General features: G+C 45.5%; 1 protein-coding gene across 1 annotated transcript; it reads right to left on the bottom strand.

Moving 5' to 3' along the window:
* Window positions 1-38: 38 nt before the first annotated feature.
* On the bottom strand, window positions 39-21645 carry prrt4b (proline rich transmembrane protein 4b). Its single transcript, XM_035147227.2, has 4 exons — window positions 21516-21645; window positions 13187-14316; window positions 7658-7801; window positions 39-2814 (listed from the first exon to the last, which is right to left on the bottom strand). The coding sequence occupies exons 2-4, from the start codon at window positions 14220-14222 to the stop codon at window positions 737-739; spliced, it is 3258 nt and encodes a 1085-aa protein (XP_035003118.2). The 5' UTR covers window positions 14223-14316; window positions 21516-21645; the 3' UTR covers window positions 39-736.
* Window positions 21646-23160: the final 1515 nt, after the last annotated feature.

Here is a 23160-nt window from a genome sequence, read left to right as displayed (position 1 = left end):
TGTCCCGTTCCAGGATATGAAGTCAAATGAGGCAGATGTTATAAAAACAAAACTTTTATTAAACAATGTGTTGAGCAAAAGTTATATTTGAGCATAAATAAATTAGTAAGCGAGTCATGGAGGAGGCTGTCAGATGTAGAAGCTCAGTCCACTGGTTATAGAAGTCAAAGGGAAAAGGTAGCATGATGTTCTGCCAGTAGAGGGTGCCGCTGCACCATAACTCAATGTAGCATATTGGTATGATGAGTTCATGGTTTGGCAAACTCAATATTAATCCCAGTATTTCCACATGACATTGAACGACAGTTATATTCTGCTGAACGTGAAAGTGTATTACTTCAGTAGTATTTAATAAGTGCTTAATTCAGTCACAGTACTATCTATTGGAATGTCAGAAAGCAATAAAAACATTGTACAAATAAAATCCTGTTATCTCCACTCAGTAAAATTTTTTTTTTCGGTATCAAACTTCACCTTCCTTTATCAAACATGTAAAAAGTTACAAATGACCTTTTGGCTTTTGACATTCTTGGCACTTTGACCCTCTCAGACATTCACTAATGACCACATAAGAAAGCTTATCAACCACCAAAAAACATTTTGGCAGCTCTGGGTTTTTTACGCAAAAGCTACCATGCACTACCAAATAGGCTATAAAAACCATGACAGTATTTTTGCTGCACGAAACCTTCTTACTAAGACCTTGGTGTAACCCTCGTTTGACCAGTCTGTCCTTTTATAAATCAATCGTCTCGCTGCAGATGCTCAAAGCATCGATTTGTCTGCAAACACTGATGAACTCCTCCTGCACCGATCGGTCTGCCTCAGACGACATGTCCAGGTCCAGGCTCTCCTGTGAGGCCGCGCCCAGCGTATGATAGTGCCTCTGAGGGTCAGCGTGGGCCTGGTGGCCTGTGTCCCCTCGATGGGCAGGTTGCTGAGCCTGTCTCTCTGGGCTCGGGCAGAGGACAAGCGAGGAGCCCCCGAGAGACGCTCTGTAGAAAGAACACGAGGAAGAGCTGCCCCTCCAACGTTCAGGAGATGAGCAGCTGGAGGAGGAGGAGGAGGAGGAGGAGAGGGAGGGAGACGGTTGAGCGCCTGTGACGGTTTCTCCTTGAGGTTTGGTGATGGGGGGCTGGGGTTGACAGGCCATCTCCATGCAGGAAGAAGTCCGATAAAGGCTGGAGTCAGCTGTGAGAGGATCACACAGGCTGTTGATGGGAGGTACCCTGTGGTGGTTTATGGATATGTCACTGAGGCGAATAGGCATAGAAGGGCTGAAGAGGCTCATGGGAAAGAGGGCCTCACTGAAGAGGGCCTCATCTATGCTGCGACGCAGGTTGATGGGCGAAGGTGGCCGCAGGTCTGTGGTGGAGTCACTGGTGAATGAGGATCCTGACGGTTCTCGGCCTCCTCCATCCTCAGCTTTTCCTGACCCCTGACAGTCCATATCCAGGTCCAGGTCTCGGTATGCTAAGCCCCGGTTGCTGTGGTAGAGGAGGTCCAGGCCGTTCAGACTATTACCGAGCCTCTCATCCATCAGGGTGTAAAGAGGAAGGCTCTCGGACTCTCCAAGCCCTACTGTATCAACAATGGCGAGTTTCTCCTGCTGGCTCAGGTTCCACTGGTAGCTCCCAGGTAGAATGGTCGATTTGGAGGCCAGCAGTTCAGTCCAGCAGCTTCCTGCAGATGGAAGGTGGTCAGAACAGTAGACAGGTTGTGCGACCACCAAGGCTAAGGTGAGGCAGACCCCGAGCTCACATAGTCTGCAGCTAAACTGAAAAGCCCACCAGGGCCAGGGGTGGAACACCTCCTCTCCACCGGCAACACCCATAGCATTGAGTATTGCAAATAACTGCAGTCCTGCACATGCTAAAGAAAACAATGCTGAGAGACAGACAGTTATGGCTGCACGGTCCCAATCTCGGCTCTCAGCAAAGGGGCAGCGGTTGTAGCGCTCAGCGGGTGTGGGAGAGGTGTTGTTCAGGTGGTAGATGTGCTTCGAGTCCGCCCGCACGTAGATGTAGAACACGAAATAGGCAGCAGACAGAAAAGTGGCCAGCACTACAAAGGCTCCACGGGAGATGAGTGAGAGAAAGAGGCAGAGGGGAGGCTTCTGCTGGTAGAACTTCAGTAATGTCACTGGGCCGAATGCAGTGGCAAAGTGCAGGACAACCAGGCAGGCCAGGAAACAGGGTCTCTGGAAGGCTGAGTAGGAGAGCTGCATTCTTGAACGCATGGAGAGGAGAAGGAAAACAAGGCCGAAAGCTGCTGTCAGGCAGGGAAAGGGCGCCTCGTAGAGCATCAGCGAGGCCTCTGTGAAGGGCAGGCGATCCTGGTGGCCGTAGGCGTCGTACAGGAGCGAGAACGATCTGGTACAACCTGCGGCCAGTAGGAACAGGCTGACTAGAGCGAAGTAGCCACACCCAGACGGGCATCGCAGTGGCAAGCAGAGCAGATTGAGCGCTGAGGCTAGCGTTAGCATCGCGAAGACACAACCAGCGCCATAAACGTGTGCCTCCCAAGCCAGGCCCCAAGCTGCCATGGCACTGTTCCAGTCAGAGTACAGGGGCACCAACATGGGTGGAGCCGGGATTAGAAAAGGGTTGATTGATTGGTTTGCGGCAGTGGTGTTTTGTGTGGGTCTGGTGTCCAAGGTGGGGGCGGTGGTGATGGAGTCCCACGTGTCTGAGAGGTTGCAGATCCCGGAACGTTCTTTATTGCAGTCTGGGAGATACGTGACGCTGCTGTCCACCGGGTCGAACGTCCAGTCTTCAGTGTCGAGGGGAATAAGTGGAGTTTCCAAAGTAGTGCCTGGAAAGAAAGTAGAATGTCAGCATGATCGAATTTGCAATAGCTTTAAACATCTACTTTCACATGAGATAAAAGCACATTAATTTCCCCCCTCATGAGAGTACAGAGAAGCATTTAATCAAAGTTTAAACTATCTGAGCCAGAATACAAATGAGATCTGGTCCAAGATGTTGAAAGAGTGTTTTTCCTCCTCATGTGCTAATCCCATTTAAAGCTTGTAAGAAGGCAACTTCAAACCAAGCAGAGCATTAAAAGGAAAGAAGTGTGGGTGTGTGGGTGTTATATCTTTGTGAGGACCATTTTGAGTTAGGACCTTACTGATTGAGGACATTTTGGGAAAAGTAGGACATTTCGGCTGGTCCTCGTGTTTAGATGGGGTGTTTGAGGTTTAAGATTTGCTTTAAGGTTCAAGGTTAGAATTAGGTTCCGGTTACTAGGATTAAAAATAGAGGGTTAGGGTCAGAATTATACCAATGAATGTCCTCACTAAGATAGAGTTACAAAAGTACAAGGCTGTGTGTGTCTGTGTGTGTGTGTGAGAGAGAGACCAGCCCACTCAAAACCACAGAGCCGGTTTCCCTTGCATTACATAAGCCATCTGGAGTTTCCATGCAAGCAACATTAATTATGATTGTGTTAGACATTTTAGCTTTGTGAAGGAAATGGCTGTTTCTAAGTGGTTCAGCTCTGTATACATGTGTTTGCCTGGACATTACGGAGACGCCTGCGAAGCTAATCTGCGGGCGAACAAGTTTTCGCTGTTCAATTAACTGGGGCATGACTCGAATGCAACGTAATTCGCTTCACGCTGCATAATGTCTCACAGATGGGCCAAAAGACAAACAGTATTTAGTCTCCTAGTGTCCACGTCAATTAGCCTCACATCCCCGGAGCTTCTTCTTTTTCCACAAAAGCATAACCAGCACCACATGCATGCGGTCGTTCCGCTACAGAGGACACGTTGAAATGTTGTAATAGCGGCTTAAAACTGTGTCACATTAAAAGAGAAGCAGCTTCTAATTGCGTCTCTTGTTATTTGCAGACACACTCTCATCAGTCATTTTGCTGCAGGCTTATCAGAGACAGTCGCTCCTCCATGAAGAGCCAGGTGGTGTAACGGAGCGCAGAGTCAGGGCAAATGAACAGGCTAAACCGACAGTAAATCACACAGCAGGAAGGAAGGATTAAACGTGCAATAACTTTGGAGAGAGAGATTCAAGACTTATTTTTGTAGTAACTCGTCTAAAACTGCAAAGAAAACGTGGGTTTAAGTGCGTCTAGCGATGTCTGGGGAGTCCATTATATCTGGTGGTCATGTTATGTGCCAGCTAGAGATCTTAAATGTGCTGACCTCACCACCGCAGTGTACCCTACATCTTTGCGTATAGATTGAAGATGTCTAATTTGTTTCCTGACTAAAGCTAAAAGGGGAATTCGTGCGGTCGAGCCTTTTTTGTTTCAAGTCTTTCTCATTGGTCTTTTTAATGCACTTTTATAGGTTTTTTATTTTCGGGTTTCCCATCCCACCCTGTCCTGGTTTCCCCGATTCTCCCTTTTGTTTATGATTTCCCTTCGGCCCCCGCCTTCAGAAAGAGGGAAACTCCCATAGGTGGGTTTGTTATTTTTAAACTGGGATAGTTTGTGTAGGAAAAGCCACTATTCTCTTCGACTGTCCTGGATTTTCCTCCCCTCCTGCTTGATGTTTTCTGCTTCTGCTGCTCTGTGCCTTCTTTACAAATGTTATAGATAGAATGTATATGGTGGCTGCTGCTTCCACTGTGTTTTGTGGTTCTGCAGTGAAATGGTCATGTGCTTGTGCGTGTTGACGCTCGCTGTACTCGAGTGCCCCTTGTGAACGAAGCCATGCTCTCTCTCTCTCTGCAGATCCCCATAAGTGGCAGAGGATTTTCTCAAGTGCTTTGACATAAGCCTCAGCACTTCCCTGCCTGTTGTTGAGGCTTTTTTAAATGTTCCTTGTTTGTCTCTGATTCATGTTCAAAACTTCGAGCTCCGGGAGAAACATGACCCGAAGCCAGTGCATCTTATGCTGTAGCGTGATGCAGCAGATTTATTTCACACATCTCTTCTTTTGAAGCTTCATGATTTCCTCAACAAGAGGGAAAAAAAACGAGTCGTCAAGAGGTTTGTTTTTTTGCGCTGATGCTGATGTTTTTTAATCAAGTCCTGATTAGGCTTTAATAAGACAAAGTGAGAGGCTGTCAAGGTGGCTCCCTTCTGCATCTTTTTCATAATCATCCTTCAGCAACGCCCCGGACAGATGTGTGAGCATCAGTCACTTCGTTCAGATGTGCGACGGCATGTTTGTGCTCTGTCAGGAAAGTGCAAGGACAAGCTGTGCTGCCACAGAGTCAGTGGAGCAAAAGGACTAAACATCCCGTTCCATACACTGTGGTTTAATTTGCCAGCAAGGACTGAACGACACAGTGGTTGATTTACAGTCACAGCGGTGTCCTTAGGTGTCTGCAGGCACATAATACTTTACTGCTGAAATTATATTTGATAATAAATCAGAGGAATGACAGCAAATTAATCAGTGAAGTCAGTTATGAACTAAGAAATTAGTCGCTTCTTGATATTGGAACATTTAAAACTTGCTCCTAGCTCATCGGTACCTTCATTATCTGAGAGTTGTGAAGGGCCAATCTGAGAAAACGAGCAAGTGGAGGATGCTCTCAGGGTCAGAGAACTTCTGATGGACATTTTAAAACTTTAAAACAAGTCTGCAGCTATAGCACGTAATTGTTATCATCTTACTGCTAAATAGCACTAACTGTGGCTAATTACTTTAGCAGGTATTTGGTCATAGACAATAAAGATTTCATGACCACAAAAGTCAACACCAGGCCAGCACCAGAAAAGCCAATGGATCCCTTCTGTCAGGAAGATTCATCGCCCTATATGACGATGTATCTCTCTGGTCCAGAGGCCGACCGACTGACCGACATTACTGTCCTCAGGGCCTCTGGCATTGATAATGATCAACATGAATCAATGACAACCATAATCGCTACTTGCAGCGCTACGCTGGAATAACATTGAATTGTTGGTTCAATATTGAATTAGCGCGGCAGCCATCTCAATGAGACGCAGGTGTTGTGTTGCTAAAGTGAAATGAAGGCCTTAAATATGTCAGTGCTCTAATGAACCTGCACTGATGACGTCGTCCTAACAAAACAGGAAACGTTGGAGTGGAAAACAAACTGTGGGAGCCACTGATAAAAGTAGGTGGGGTTCAGCACCGTGTCATCCCACCTACGCCTGTCTGTCCGTTTGTTTACTTTCCAGGGCAGGACTGTTCCACTGAGTCGGGTCCCGTGTGGAAAAAACGTGACGGCCGTTGAATCGGTGCCATGTTTTGCTGCCTCGCTCATGTTGATGAATGTCACGTCTGAGCTGACAGGGGGCTGGCCTGAGCCGGCCCCTGCACGGGGGTTTGGTATGTGGCGGCGGCTGCAGTGCGAGGATGGATCACAGCGTTACGTTCCGCTGCTCGGCCATCTGACACATTCCTGTGGGAACAAGCGTCTCGTGCCAGGGACAGTTGACACACAAGCAAAGTCCCAATATATTGAACGAGACTTCGCGTCTTGACAGATGATTTCTTCTGAGGCGTAGTTTCATTACGTCTCAGTGGAAACACACGGGCGATATTTATGTCTTCATGTCAGCGGGGTTTTGCCTGTAAAGGTTGACGGGTCTCCCCTAAGGCGCCGTAATCCGAGGTCATAAAGGTGAAGAGAGTCTTCTGATGTTTCACTGAGCCCCTCACTCACGGTCTTTAATGGGCTGCGTGTTGATCATGATACTGAAAAGCTCCGTGTACCTTTCATCTGATTGCCTCCGTCTTCAATTTGGCTCAACGCAGAAAAAGCAATTTAGCAGGAGCTGGCGGGGCAGTTAGACGCTGCATATTCAGGAGGAGCCGTGTCGGGGGGAACTTGGGGCCCGTTTCATCTTCTTCTAAATCAGCTGGACATAATATAAAAGCACTGCTGCGGTTCAACGAAAGCAAATTGGAGAGTTTGTATGATGACTGCAAATTTGTTTATGTGCCGCAAACGATTTATGCTCTCGGGGTGGACACTGTCAAAAGGGCAGAGACACACACTCGTCACGTTAGGGTTACACTCGTTCGATTGCTCTCGATGCAGCGAACTAGAGAGGCCCAGTGGCGCTCCATCATCAGCGAGTGGCACATTTGACAAGTCTATTTTAGTCAACATCTGCTATTCCGGGCGAGGGAATGTGGGCTACATCTGCACCTGTGAACTGGGTCGGAAGTGGATCTTTTAATGAAATGGGCTTCATGATGATGGACAGATGTAAAGGGATATTCACCATCTAGTATGTATTTTAACATTTTGGATAATGTAAATTCACAAATAGTCAAAATAAATAACGTAGGTCTGGTCGTTTTCAGACATTTTAATGAACAATTGTTAAATAGAGTATCTTTAATCAAAATTAGTGTTTTTTCCCCCTGTTTTTAAGGGAAGCTATCATCGTCAGATCTATGATTATTTATCTGAGAGAACATATAGATGTTTGTTTGTCAGGTGGGCAGTGTTTCGTCTCCCTTCAACTCTCAGGACTTCTCTGACTCACAGTTTCAGCAGTTTTCTCCCTTTGGAAGCAATTAGTAGCTCCAGGCCGAGGATGCCGGGTAATTGTTTCTCCCAGTCGCCTGACAGATTTACAGATATTGAAACAACCACAGGACAAACCAGCATGCGGCTCTTTTATCCTTCCTCCTCAAACACATGCTTAAAAGGGACGAAAGTCGCAGTATTTGTTTAACATGTCCAAGGATGCATTTGCTCACCGGTGCTCTGAGCCAGGGATGTTGTCAGCAGCTCTGCGGGCAGCGTGGAAATGTCTCCCGACCTCCTGTCGTCTTCTGCAGCAGCTGAAGGCACCGCACCTTCCTCAGCCTCCTCATCCTCCTTATCCTCCTGGCCTGGCAGCTCTGGGGAGACAAGTGCAGTTTAACCTGAGTGATGAGCAATTTTCAAAACGCACAACCATGCAGATTGAAGAGAGAACAACTGAATCTGGAGCTCGCAAAACGAAAAGTGTAACCTCTCTCCTCTGAGAGCAAATCTGTGGCCTCGCTCTGCGGAAAATGGCAGGACTACATTTCCTAACCCAGTTCTGTCAAATGGATCTGCCCATCATCCACTTAGTTGTAGCCAGTCATCCATCGCACGGTAGTCTGGCCCTCTGTAGTCTAATTATGTTGACATCCTAATGTGTGTGTGCGGGTGGGTGGGTGTGTCCGGCCTGCTCCAGCACCAGTTTCCTCCTCCCGACTCCTCGTTCAATCATCTGTCTTCGAGCTTTAACTTGAAGGGGGCAACGAGGAGCAGCGTTTCATAAAGAGCACACACGGAGAGAAAAAAGTACGAGCCGGAACACAAGCGAAGGAGAGAGAGAGGAAGTAATGACGACGAGGCCGAGCAGAATCGTCCTCTTTCTGCCTCCGGTGCTCGAATGTTTTCACAGTCAGGCCTCTGGGCTCCGGGCTTGTGTGTGTGTTTTTTTTCCAGAACAGCAGTTTTAAAAGAGTGATGGAGCAGAACTGTCGGGAGGAGGAACCTGATGAACTGACAGCGATGATGCAAAAGGAAAAAGTGTTGGTTTATAACTTTAGATTCAACATTAATAAAAGATGCCAGTATGTAAGGAGTGCGGGGAGAATAATGATATCATCTCATGATCTAGGTCATGCACACGAGGCTTGAGTTAATCACATGTAAAAGAACACACTGCACATGTAAACACCTGCACACACAGCACACAGCTGGCCTCTAGTCTGAGTTGTCATCCATCTTCAAAAGCAAAATTCCCAGATAAGAGGCAATTTTCCTGAATTCCACTGAACTTACAACTGAAATATTTAACTTTTTGTCTCAATCTTTCTTTCAGGGAATACGTCATGGATCTTGATGAATTTATAGGGAACTGATATCTAAGCAGAGGTATGAGCTTTACAAAGAGCCATTCTAGTTGTTTGCTAAATGTTTGGAGTGAGACTCTGTAGACAAATGGAAATAACGTATGTAAAACTGCAGAAAAAAGTGATAAATTCAGCACTAATGTGGAAGGTTGAGTGATCCACTAAGCTCCTGCCTCCCTCTCTGATCCCTCTTTGCTGTTTATTTTGCTCCGTCAGCAGTCGTCTGTAAATAGCTGCCCGTCAGTGATTCTGCTAAAGAGATGAGTTCCTCTGTTCGTACACGAGCGGCTGTTTACTGTCCCCGCATCACATCTGTGGCTGATCTTGTTAGATGGAGCAAATTAAGTTAACGCCACAGGCAAGTCTGTACAGTAGGTGCTGTCTGTCGATCCTTTGTTTCCCACGTGAAGAAGAATCTGTGTGTGTCTTCTTCTCCTTGGGTGAGGAATCTGTAGGACTTTATTTCTTCTTGTGCACAAACAATAACAATTCCGGTTTCATCCTGAGATCTGGACCGAATTGAATCACAATCATCAGTCCTACAGGATGTGAGCATGGTGCTACAGTTCTTCACATTGTGTTGCAGGGACTCATTATTATCTTCAGCTTCCTGAAATAATGAAAACAACACAAAAGCTGAATCTGCTTCAGTCAGCGCTGAGTGGATTTTTCCTGTTTGAAAGAATCACGCATGGATTGTGGTAACAAACACTCTGAGCTTAGAGAGATAAGAAATAATAGGAAGGGGCTGATAGCTGCGCCGCGGGGGAATCGAACGCCCGTAATCAGATGCATAAAAACTAGATATTATAACAAAGTTAGCTCATTTGGATTTTTCTCTTAATGTACTTGCACAGAATTGCATCACGTTGCTTCTAATTTGGCTCATTTTCAGTAGTTAAGTAAGCCATGGGGTTTCATAACTGTGGTACTCTTTAAACTGCTTTGAACTCAGTCTGAATAAAGGTGAGGAATCATCCCGCATCGGCCAGTTCAGTCAAATCTTAAAAACAAACAGCTTTTTTGTAACTCGTGGTTAATTTATCTCTTTGTAGTCAAGCAGTTTTCCCATTTAAATCCTGCACAAGGGCATCCGATATTCAGGGCACATCGTTGTGTGTAAAACCATTTCCATAATCAATTCATCAGTAAACGGCCGCATTAAGGCTGTTTCGTACACACCCTTCACAGAGACGACCCGTCCGTGCCGGTTTTAATGGAGAGTGTTCTGGGTCGAGCCTCGCTGCTGTTTAGTGGAGGAGGGGAGAGAGGGAGCAGGATGAAGAGAAGAAGATCGTGGCAAACTGAGATGCTTTAGAAAAACCCACATCTCCTCAGCCTCGTCCCTCCGCTCCCTCTTTCCCCTCCTCGTGTGCTCTGCCCTTGCTATCGGGTGTTGGCGTGTCCCTCAGTGGAGGATTTGACACGGAAGCCGAGCATCGCTGTTTTTATACCTGACAGCCTCCTCAAGGGCAACGCCACACAGCCAACCCTCCCTAGATCAATGGAAACACACCCTTATGACGGTGATGCTCAACTCCTCCAGCTGGTAAATGATTCACCCTGTGCAGATTTGTTCACACTGGGATAATATATGATAATGAAAGGTGGCCGTGCTTTCATTTTCATTTCCCTCTCCTCCTGTGTCCTTTGGAAAGGTGCAGTCGTTTGAAAGCACTGCAAGATTCCAGAGTAATACTACAACAAGGACACTAAGAGCTACATATTCCTCTGGTTTTTCATTCCTCTTGGACATTTTCATCCAATTAAGCATCTGCCCTCGACATGGAATCTGGAAGCGACAGGGATTTGTGTTTGCACAGAGGCAAACAAAACGAGCACGGGGAACAGGAAGCGAGGGAGGGATAGAGGAGACTAAATGGCAAGAAGCATGTTCAGCATCCATGAGCAGCGACTGGCGAGCGGATGGTCCCACGGGAGAGGCGGTGGTTTTCGCTGAGCGTGCGCTTGGAATACTGATACAGGGCCACAGCAGCCCTCCCTCCCCACCCGGGGCAGGCGAAGCCACCCTCCATATCTTTCCCCTGTACGCCCCAACTGAAAACAAGCGCAGACACAACACTGGATGCCACAGACTAAACAAAATGCAAGTGGCCAAAGCAGCGTGGGAGATATAAGATCTGGAGCGGTTGCATTCCAATGCTGGGAAGCTGCTAATTAACATTTTGACGCTTTGCAGAAAACATGACAGGTCCATTACTTGACCTTGGACACAGAAGCGTAGAGGCTGTTCTACAGCTTTTGATTTACATGGCATACGAGAGAAACGTCTTTAATCTGAAAAATAGGAAGAGTGGGAAACCTCTTATTTCTAATGATGACCATGCTCCTGCTTGAATGGCTTTTATGCCAATTGTTGCTTAAAATATTAAAAACAATGATAAAACAAAAAGGAAATTGCATGTTTATATAACAGCTATTAAGGAACAGGGGTGAAAGAAATGTGTGAGGAAGCATTACATTTTTTAGCACCAAATATAAGTATATAAGTATAAGTATAATATACGCTTATTTCATTGAGATTAATTGTGTTGTTGCTTTGCCGAATGGTTTGTTTGGACTAAAATCTATTTAAATTTCAAATTTCGCAAAAGCATAACTGTGATGTTTGGTTATTTACGGACATTTGATGGGACGACAGCTATAAAATATGGAAGCTAATCAATATGCGCAAGCAGCCCTATCACTAATCCATCCATCCGTTATCTATACGGCTTTACCCTCTGAGGGTGGAGCCCGGCTGACATTGAGCAAGAGGACGGGGTTATATGGGATAAATATCACATCTTATTCTGAAACTGAAACACATGCGTGCACCAGCTTTTCAGATCAAACAAACTGATGCACTTAAACACTATAAATCTACAAAAAGAAATCCCATAGACTAAAACCCAGGACAGGTGTAGCCAACGCCACCTCTAGTACTATCATCCGATGCTACTTTAATATTAGAGACTCGCCACGGCTGAGAATAATCGACTCATCATCTTCTGGCCCAACCTTTGACCCTGCATGATGAATGTGTCTGTCCTTGGTGGACGACCCACGACCGGAAGACTCATTAAACATACAGACACCAGACTGACACCGGCGGTTGGGGGATGGGCCACTGAGAAGAAGGTGCCGCTTCGCCGCCGCGTTAAACGTATTAGCTCCCTGCAGTCGCTGATTTAAATCGCCATCTTTAGCTTTTCATACAGTCTGGAGATCAAAACCCCACCGAGCAGCATTTAATCAAACACCGTTTCCTTCCATTCACTGAGGTAATGGCTCATGCATTGTTGGAGTGGAACTGCGGAATGAAAAGTCATTATAGACTGTTTAAGGGACAGGGAAGTTTTTTTTTTTTTTGAATCGAAGTAGGTCGGTGCCAATTATTCACTGGAAGCGATTGTGAAAAGCAGAGTTAGCCACGGGTGTAGATGAGGTCAGGAAACAACACTCAGAAGAACTTTTTAACCGTCCACAACAGATTGCAAATCAGATTCTGACGCTTTGGAGAATAAAAGTTTAGAAAAGCAGCAAAGACGTGATGTTGGAAGATGAATCAGACCTTTTTTTTTTTACTGTATTGTGAAACAACTTCCATTACAGCTTTAGCTTTGATTTACTCGTTCCAGAGGATTAGCAGTTTGAGTTATGCTTGCTGCAGTCTAGAGGATTGTCGGCACGATTTCGGTCCGATTTGGCCGTCATGGCGATGGCGTCAACCGATTTGAGACTGATCTGAGCAGATTATCCGGCCGAATAAGGCCCAAGATTCCAGCTATGAAACCACATTTACCTTCACTGGATGCAGATTTATATTTGGATCCTCAACAAATTGCTTATCAGTCTAAATATGCCAGATTAAAATCAAGATCCATGAATTATTCTCTGAGAAATCAATTCAAATATGGAAAACACCCTATCTTGTAATGCAAACAGACAATTGCTCCCACCCCCTCCACAAAATATTACTGAAATCAGTTGAGTAGTTTACGTCCACTTTCGTGTTTGTTTTTATTCTGAAGTCCCGTTCGCTTGCATTGAAGGAACCGGTGAGAAAAAACATATATGTCAAAAAATTACTGTCCCTTTAAGATTCTCTCTTTGAGCTTAACAAACATGAATTCCAACCCGTAACTCATCAGTCCAGTCACGTTAATGCTGATTCCCGACTCTGTGAGTGTTGACAGGCATCCCACAACATCTGGATTTATGCTAATCTCCACACCTTTGACTACTTACCATGTCAGACATGTTCACCGACAGCCAAACTGTCTGTAACCTTTTGACAGTCGGCTATTGGACATTTAAGACGCTGCCTGCACATGATTGATCACATCTATTGAGTGGAAGCCGGGAGCTATTGATCTGTGTAACTTTGCTTACCTCCTGCTATTGGGAAGTTAACCTTTAGGCTCAGAGTTGTGCTCGTTATGGATTCCTGGACTAGTTTGCGATCGATCCCCATGGCAGTGGTGATTACCCCCGGCTGTTCCCCCCCGGGCCCAGACCCGGCCTCGGAGACGCCCGGCTCAGCCTCACTCTGAGTGGGGTGAGTTTCTGCCACTGTGGCCTCTCCAGCGTGGAGGGTAAAACCAACAGTCGACTCTTGTGGTTTTCTGACAAACGTTGTCTCTGAGGTCGTAGGGGGGGTAACGGGCCTCAGAGAGTGTCTGCGTGTGGTCAGTGTGGTTTCGACCAGTCCTGGCTTTGTTGTGGAGGTTTGGGTAGCAGCCCATGTCAAGGCGGTGGGAACTGTGGTTTCTGGTGCTATCGTCGACGAGATCTTCCCTGTAAAATCTTCAGCCACCTCCTTATCAGTGCGTTGCTCTTGGAGGTGTCGTGCTGTGGCTCCCATGCTGGGTCCGGCTGCCAGTGTGATGCCCTGTGGAGGGTGGGTATGTGTTGCGTTTTGTTCAGGAGCGTTTTGGCTTGCGGCCGGACTGTTACTGCTGCTGATAGAGCTGCTTGTGGGAGAGTGGGAGTCTGAGACAAGAGCATCATTGTCGCTCTGCGCTATGCTGCTGTGTGGAGAATCTGATGTTCCTGTGGGAAGTGACTCAGTTCTTATCTTTGTCACGCTGATTGGGAGCCCCGAAGTGGTGGGTGTTTCAGATGCCTCAGACTCGCTCCCTTCCCCTGAACCCGAGTTCTGCGAGATTTCAAACGTGTCTTTCAACCCCCTAGCGATTGTGGTCAACGCGGCGGCCTCGTTGTTTTTGTCCGAACTCCCGATGAAGGGGATTTTTAATTTTGGCAGGGAGGAAAAGTAGGGAATGTAGGAAAACCAGCCTCCTTTATTCTCCGGTGGCTTTTCTTTCGGTGGTGTCGGTCCCCAGAGGGCCTCTTCGTCAGCCTGTCCGTGAAGTAGCAGAAAACACCAGAAGCAGCAGAGCACCAAGGTCCGGTGGAGACGAAGCATGCTGTCGACGGGGGCACACGGGCCGCTCACATGTTGTTCTCCATCCTCCTGCTCCCTGAAGCAGGGTTTGGCCCGAACTCCGCAGCAGAACGGCCTGAAAGACACAAGCAGAAACAGGACACTGAGTGACACGCTTCTCATCCGCCTCTTTGTGCAGCTAAATTTGACTCGACAGACCCTTGCGTCTGTTGATTTTTCCTTTCGCTGAACATGATTTGGACAACTGAACCCCAGGTCCTCGGAGCGTGACCTGCTTTTCAGCTGTATTTTTCCAGACCAGACAGTAAATCAAGTGTAGAAACTGTGCCACCCATTACAAGCTGCTGCCCAAGTTAGCAGGCTAAAAAAAAAACGTCACCCGCCACAAATCAGAACAAGAACTTAAGTATTGCGGACACCCTGCAATTAGTGGTGTCCTGTTGGATGCGGTGGTCAGTATTTATGTCATGCTGTGTCGCAGCGGTTGGGCGGCCACACGGACTGACCGATTAATGAAGGAACTTCCGTCCATATGTATCCTGCTCAGTGAGGAGTGGTCGAGACGTAATGTGTGAGGGTTGGGTTTTAGGGCGCGGGAGAATAGGGGTCCGGGTTGCCAACGTAAGAATAGAGGGACCTCTTTTTCTTTTGTGGCCCGCCGAGTGGTTCAAAGTCACTAGCCTGTTGCCTCAGTGAAAAGACTGGAGCACCGGAGGAATTTCCCCGGCGAGAACAACAACCTGTATGCTTTAGCTGCACTTAACTCCCCCTTTGACTCCCTCAACCCCCCCCTGACTCCCCCCAGCTCTCTTTCAATCTCAGATTTATTTGTTCTTTAAAGCGGACGGAGAAAGATCTAGTTGTGTGGGAGAGGAGAAAAAAAGACATCAATATTCACAGAGAACCATCCGATCATTGACTTCACATTTACTTTCACTTCATCCATATATAGAGTGAGAGTAGATAAGTAGTAATGCTTCTCTGCACATGTATCCTATGTGTATATATGGATGAACATAGATTATTGTACTTCTGAATGTGTCTATCAGGGTTTAGTTTAAAGTTAAAGTTAAGACCATGTCCGTCTATCTATCTATCTATCTATCTATCTATCTATCTATCTATCTATCTATCTATCTATCTATCTCTCTAGATCTATCTATCTATCTCTCTCTCTAGATCTATCTAAACACTAAGAGTATTTCTGAGGATATAAAAATGTGTTTGACAGCGTGTGATTGTGCCGATTCATGAATTAATTGCACTAAAATGTTCTTATTGTCTTGATGAATCATTTCTCACACGTTATCATCACTGTCATCATCTTTTCTTCTCTCCGACAAACTTTTTTAACGACTCACTTTCCGTCCATAATCCACGTCAGTTCACTCTGCTCCCTTATGTTCTTGCTATTTCTATTTCTAGTGCTCGTACAAGATCAACGAGCGTCTTGGGTTTTGTTGTCACTGATGTGAAAAGCAGGGACTCGACCTTCCATCCTCCCACCTGGAGGGATGAAACCAGCCTGGATGCACAGTCGGATATGGGGGGGGCTTCCCACACACTCCCCAGTTTTAGCATCTTGACTGAACAGCATGAAAATCATGTTTGATGGGGTGAGGTGTTTTTTTTTTTAGATACCTGTGTGTTCCAGCCTGCACCATGCAGCCCCCACATGGTCACATTTCATCGATGTGATTGTAGATGCATGATCGTGCAGTTGTGCACTTGCTCGCCCACGTGTACTGTTCTGCACACACACCCACACCAACTTTGCTTTGTATCTTCAAGACGTTCCAGAAAGTCCAATAATCTATTGAATGCAACTTTAAATGCAGGAGATGAGTCATATTATTTATGAGTCTGTTTTTTGTACATTTAAATAAGTTGTGAAGCTCCGAGCAAATTATCTCTCATCCCCGAAGACCATTTTGTTGATCAATTATTTAGACAACAGGGAACATGTATAATTCATTTTGGTTAACGTTCTCACATTTCACCACAGTATCAGATTAGTTCAGTATCAAACAGTTTGGTGAAAAGGAAAATTCTTACTTCACTTCACAGTCTTTTATCTGATTTTACAAACAGTGCTTGATTATATAATCTCTCAGTTAAAATAACTTTGGTCGTCTCCTTATGTTTCAGTTTGGGGCAGAATCCAGCGCACGCTTTTCCAATTCTTTCCAATCACCGAGGCAAGTAGACGACTTTCCATTTGTCTGATTTGACTCCAGCAGCAGAGCAGATGGTGGTTTGTTCATGGCTGACTCATCCTGTCATGGCAGACGTTCAAGTTTTTAATCTTCCACCTCCACAAAGTTAGAGCTCACTGCAACTCGGATATGATCAGGAGATCGCAATTATCTTTTAAAGGATCAATCATGGAAATATAGATGTTTATTCTTGGAAATATAGACATATATTGTTTGAAACATAGACGTATATGCTTCAAGGTGGACAAGCCAAGTTTCCAGATACTTCTACTACATCTCCTAGTACAGAGTAAACATGGGCGATCAGTGGAATCATCACAACCGTATTATAACCCTTCAAATTGATTGACGTTAGCAAATACACGTCATTAGCATTCATTTACATTTGTCACTTTTCGTTTGTTGCTTAATAGTGAATCCAAAATCATCTTCATCGCCCCCTGGTGGCCGGCTGCAGTATATGTCGTAAACCCTGCCTCCTCCTTGTTAGTGGATGGGACATGGACCAGACAAAAAAGTTAAATACATTTCTCTCAGGGATGGTTCCTGTCATTTTAGGTAGCTCTTATCATAACGATGTTTTGTTTGTTCATTTTTCTGATAGGTTTGGTTTTAGTTAGTTATTTGATGCTATGAAAACACGGGTGACACGTTATGTTAACAGCTTCGACAGAGCGTGAATTAGTGCAGCTCCAAACCACGATGACTGCCGAGCCAAATCACGTGAAGAGCACAAGATGGCCGTACCCATATCTTGTGTATTTTGGCATCACTTTTGTTCCGCGGGAGGAAGTGGAGACGTTTATCTTTGTTTGCAGAGTTGGGAGATAATCTTCTGTGGGTTTAAATACTGTGAGAAACCACTTTCACATACATATAGTCAAATGATCCATTGTCAGTATAAAATATTGATAATAGCAGCTTTGTCATGGAAGCAAAAGTCATTTCTTCCGCAATTTAAACTAACTTCCAATAACTGTCCACTAATGGATCTAAACCCACTCCACAGCTTGTGTTTTACAATCGTTCCTACTCGGCCCTTTGACTTCTCTTGTCACCGCTCGTCACCACATCAGAAACCCGCCCCGTTAGTGAAGGCTTTGTCTGGTTTGACAGGCAGCACAGCGAGTGGAAAGGAGCTATAAAAAAAAAAGTGTCTGTGGGGAGAATTTACAAGTCCCTGCCATTGCTTCACTTGCGTTTTTTTGTCTCACTCCTCCTGACAAAGACGAGTCGGGGGGGTTCTGCCACTGTAGTGTGTTCAATGGAGCAGAGATAGAGAGAAACAGAGGGAGAAGGGCAGAGAGCAAAAGACAAGGGCAGGAGAGAAAGAGACAGAGAACATATTGACATTCAGTTGTGGCATTCTTCATCCGGGAGAGTAAACCCTGCAGCAGCCGCCCTGATGCTTCGTTAGTTTGTTGCCAGAGCCTCTTTTATTAACTCTGTAAACAGACTCCTGTCTTTCAATTTAGTCTAGTGTGTGTGTGCATGTGTTAGTGTGTTCTGTGCATGAGAAGCCCCCCCCCCTTGCTCTCTCTTCTCTCAGGACCATCAGCCATCTTGATCTTAATCAGGCTTCAACCTGCTGCACCATGTTACTCCTCTGTTTTTCTTGAATTAATCTGACGGCAGCGGAGCCCCGGTGCGATCGTAATAAGGCCGCGGTTGTAAAGCTAATGAACGAGAGAAAGAAGAAAGGAGAAGAACAGACTCGGGGACTGAATGTAAGACGTGAGGCAAAGAAAAGAGAAGAGGTTAAGGTATAAAAGGAGAAACGAGTGAGGCTACATCCTCACTATGTTTAGAAAGATGCTAATTTGAAAGCTCCAGGGCTGCGTTTTAGTATGAACTGAGATGTCTGCTTGCCGATTGGGTCTTTTCAGTCACAACGTAGCCTGATTCGCTGATTCGCCAGGCTCCTATCACATGGCGACCTTCCGTAATAAAACAAATAAATAAAATACTCGGCTACAAGTGGATAATGAATTACAAGCGTGGCCGAGCCCGTTATCTTTGGTGATTAAAATTCTGCATTTTACAATGAAACAACTAGTTAAATGTGTTAGAGACAAGCTATTATTTGTTTATATACTTGTTTGTATCCTAGCAACCTAATGCTTCCTGTTTACACCAGCACGTTCACACCTGGTCTACATTTGGGATTAAAACTGAATATCGTAATTGTACGGATGTAGACTGAATTAGAGGAGTGAGTTATTGAATCAGACAGCCTCTACACTGAGGGGAGTCACAAATAGAGATGAATGGACTGAAGCTGACGTCATTACTATTTAACAAACCTGCCATGAGCACGACGAGGCCCGAGGATCCGTCTGAGATAACGGAGTAAATTCACCTTCCTGCAAATGGCCACGGTTAGTGGGAGTTTTTTCTTTCCTCAATCCGCTGTGTGGGTGTGCATATTTACAAGCACTGCTTTTCCACTATAGTATTATTTCCATGGTTACCTGTTACATGTATATATCCGTGTGTTTTTACCAGAGCGTTCCTCCCACATGCTGCCAGGGCCCCTGCATGTTTTTCGATTGCAGCTCTTTAGCATCAGAGGCTCCATCTCAACCTATGGCTTTTTTCCTGTTGTCCTCTCGTGACTTTGACACGACGCTGGGTTGTCAATACCGCGCAGATTCCATGTGACTGTTCGCTTTGAGCCAGCAGGGATTTATTCTGCATAAAGCAGCACATTGGAAGGGGCTTTGTAAAGTGTTGGAAGGCTTATTGTGGCAGGGAAGTGTCTGTATATCATCTGTTAATGGATGTACAGCAGGTGATCATTGCAAATCATTCTGACACGAGGGAATTTTAAGAACATACACACGTTAAGATTATTATTCTCACATGGTAATAATCATAACTCCCCTTATTTGTTTTCTTTTACAGATTAATTTTACCGTCGCTTCACTTCACCATTATGGATGAACACTGTATATTGTGCATTCAGCGTCTCCATTAACATTGATTAAATATATCATGCCGTATCCAAATTGGAATTTAAAATGAATCAGTCACTGCGCTGGTGAGTGGAATCATTTCCAGATGATCATATTTTCATAATAGGCTCATATATTGCTTTTGCACTGATTCACCCCACTGTGACATGCACTCATTGCATTCTGGGAAATCCATCCGTTATCTCTCTTGCAGGGGATGAAGATCAGTGTCTCTCCCGTATCGGTTCAGTATTGTAATTTCATTACCTATGGACAGAGCTATGCTAATTGTTTGGCCCCTATTTCCACTAGCATTTTAATGCTAAGCTATGCTAACTGTAGTCGTTGATCAGAACTCTCATGTTGGAGTTGCACGTACGCATTGCGTCAACGCACGATTTGATTGGTTGGTGCCTCCTTTGCTGCGTGAAAACGTTGCAACGTAATGCAATGGAACCACAATGCAGTTCGGCAACACATGACGTCACCCCGTTCAAAGTGTATGAGCAGCGTTTCAGTCTCCAACACATCCGTCCCGTGTAAGGGCACAGTCACACCTACGCAAATTAACGTATCATTGCTTGGTGGATGTGGGCAGTGCAGGATGTGTCGCACACGGATATCAGGTGTGTGGTCTGTTGTCTGTTTGCTGTTGACGTTGTCGGACGAGTGGTTTTTGGTTTGCAGTTTATAATTTTCATGTCCGGCATCATAAAGTAGCTGTTAGTTTGACCTGGTTAATATCAGGGTCTCCTCCATCTTGGCTGATTTTATATGACTACCGCCAATGTCGGCCAAGTGGGGTCGACCACACAAACGTTGGGAATTTGCTTTGCCGATGGAAGCAGAGGTTTTATTCGCCCCTTTCGCTCAGAATTGAAGTGAACGGGAGGCGAAAGTTCTCCGCTGCCAAAAAATACACAAATTATTAACCAGTGCATTTCATTAATCCCTGTTGAACTCAGTAATTCCTTCTTCTGATGACTAACTAATGGAGCCTGAGCTACAGCCAGCCGTCCCTGGACAATCGACCACAGAGAGCTGCTCTCATGTCCAAGAATAACCAAAGCTGCAGCCGTGGATCTGGAATTAGCAGCACCGCAGGCAGCGCTCCAGCAGGTTACGTACATGTCCGGCTGCTTTTACAACCAAACTGGATCGTCACTCATGCTATTTACAAACAAGGCTAATCCCCCTCTCTCCTAATCTCTATGCTGTCCTGTGATCACACAGCTCATAACATCTGCATCTGAAGAAAAAAGGACTTGTTGATTTGCTCAGATTGCACAGATTAAACGTCCCTCCACGCCTCTTCTACTCCATCTCTTTAAAGAACCCTCTCATGAAGCTCCCCGTGCTTGAGAATGACATTAACCGTGCCGGGCTGATGCTCAGCGCTCGGCCCCCTGAGCTGATGAATGCAGTGGACCTGTCCATTATACGAGGACGCCCTCAGACGCAGGCGTTCCACCGGCTGCCTTTGCCATGGCGACAGCTGAAGCCAAAGACGTCTCGCTAATCCGCCGGGATTTGAGCACCTTTTGGACTTTGCTGTTCCGCTTGCTGGGAGTGTGTGCTGCACTCACATGCAAATAGGCAGACACACACTCACACATATGCAAACACACACACACACATGGTTTGCAATCACCAAAACACACACACATACATACACACGTAGACATATTTTAGACAACATAAGGATGCCCAACCCAGATATCCATGAATATTATCATATTAATATATGCCTGTGCCCAGATGACACACTGACAGACACACACACTCTCTCTCTCTATCTCTTACACACACACACACACACACACACATACCATACATACCCGTTTGCTTGTTTGCCTTTAAATTCAATTATTCCCCCTTCTCTCCTTAATCCTGATTTTAATAAATATCAATGCAACAACATCAATCTCAAGCCCTGGTACACATGTTCAATGAAATACAGTATGTGTGTGAGTACACCGACACACACACACACACACAATCATAGTACAGCTGCAGCTACAGTGTCACAGTGTTACAGCATGCATATGGGAGTAAAACACACACGTACCCCATATGTACAGACCGGCTGATTAACATACACATAGAGGAAGTGTGTGTACATGCAGATGAAAACAGCTGCTTACCTGCAGATGTGTGGGAGAAGGTGGAGAACACACAGCCAGAGGTGTGAGTGTGTGTGATTGTGTGTGTGTGTGCTGCAGGAGAGAGACCGTCTTTCTGAGCCTGTAGGTTCGTCTGCTGCTGTGAAGCTGAGTTCCAGTCTGCCTCCCTCCCTCCCTCCCTCTCTCTCTCCCTCTCTCTCTCTCTCTCTCTCTCTCTCTCTCTCTCTCTCTCTCTCTCTCTCTCTCTCTCTCTGCACTCGCCTCAGCCTCTCTCGCTCACTGCATCAGTAGAGTCTACTCTGTGGCTTCCATCACAATGCCTGTGGTCACACCTCACTGAGCAAATTGTTCATTAGCAGAGATCCGCCAATGCTGTGGACACTGGGAAACAGGGTTCGGCGTCAGAATGCGAATACACACACACACACACACACACACACACACACACACACACACACACACACAACACACACACGCTGAATCCAACATACACAACCTAAACACAGAGCTGCATCTACACACAAGAACGCATTATTTTAAAAGACCCAATAAAACTCATATGCTGATGTTGACTTTTCGGCTCTGCAAATAAATCACCCACCGCGACACGAAATCAAAGCGCTTGGTCCGATTGTGGAAAACTTATTACAACTTGTGTTTGCATAGTTTTGTCCAACGTTTCTATTGGATAGGATCAAACTGTGTGTATTAAAGAAATGACTTACTGCAGCGGGAGGTCTTCCAAATGAATCAACACAGTGTAAACTTCTTATCAACCGTTAGTTAATTAGTTTTACAAAACTGCTTTTAATCAAAGTTGTGTCTGACACGTCTGACTGTGTGTCTTCTTTAAAATCAATTTATTCGCATTCCCAGAGCTCAGTAAAAAATGTGGCTGGTGTACCGTTACCATAACCGATAAAATAACCAAATAATAATTTAACAGGCGATAAAATCTAATTAGATTCTGCAAAATCCTGCTCTAAACACTCACTTGTTTTATTAATGCTCGCTTTCTGCAAGACGCCTCTCCACTTCCTCCCATGATGCAAAAATGAAGCCATCTTCTGCTGATGATTTTATCTGGAGCCAGAGTTTATGCAGTAACTCAGCCACCAGGGGGCGATCCAGATGATTTGGCTTCACTTTTGTATAGCTTCCATGTCGTCCATCTTTATATACAGTCTATGGTTAACACTGAATACAGGAGTTACAGAATTGTCTAATATGAATGTAACTTCCAGGTAGTAACACTCAATTGTTATTCTTGTATTGAATTGTATTGTATTGTATTGAATCCCTCAGGCACAGAACAACATCCTCCCCAGTCTCCTACGAAGTCCACATTGGTTGAACCGACTCACCTTTGCCACAGTTTACAACATTATTTCGTGGCGTCACCGTCTTATCTCTGTTTACATCGAAGACGTCCAATCGGAGCGTGATACTGTTGCCCAGTAACTTTGACACAATATCCCAGAGATCTCTATGATCCTCAGGATTTCCCCAAATATAGAAACAATCAGCCCGAGGAAACATCATTTCCTGAACGGTGGCCGAGCGGAGCTGCCTCTGATGAAGCCCCCTCCGCCCCACAGCCGGCGGCGCAGGCGAACTCGCCCTAATAACATGTTTGACCTTGAGTGTCCTTGCTATTCTTACCACC

This window comes from Hippoglossus stenolepis, chromosome 22 (assembly GCF_022539355.2).
Source record: "Hippoglossus stenolepis isolate QCI-W04-F060 chromosome 22, HSTE1.2, whole genome shotgun sequence".
NCBI lineage: Eukaryota > Metazoa > Chordata > Actinopteri > Pleuronectiformes > Pleuronectidae > Hippoglossus > Hippoglossus stenolepis.
Note: the sequence above shows the minus strand (reverse complement) of the source record. Positions and strands in the feature narration are given on the sequence as shown.

Excerpts from the sequence above, each read along its gene's own strand:
- prrt4b (XM_035147227.2), bottom strand. The coding sequence starts at position 14,222 with ATGCTTCGTCTCCACCGGACCTTGGTGCTCTGCTGCTTCTGGTGTTTT. Across the intron at positions 7,802-13,186 it reads TAACTTCCCAATAGCAGGAG|AGCTGCCAGGCCAGGAGGAT; the intron begins GTAAGCAAAGTT and ends TTGTCTCCCCAG. Across the intron at positions 2,815-7,657 it reads ATCCCTGGCTCAGAGCACCG|GCACTACTTTGGAAACTCCA; the intron begins GTGAGCAAATGC and ends CTTTCTTTCCAG.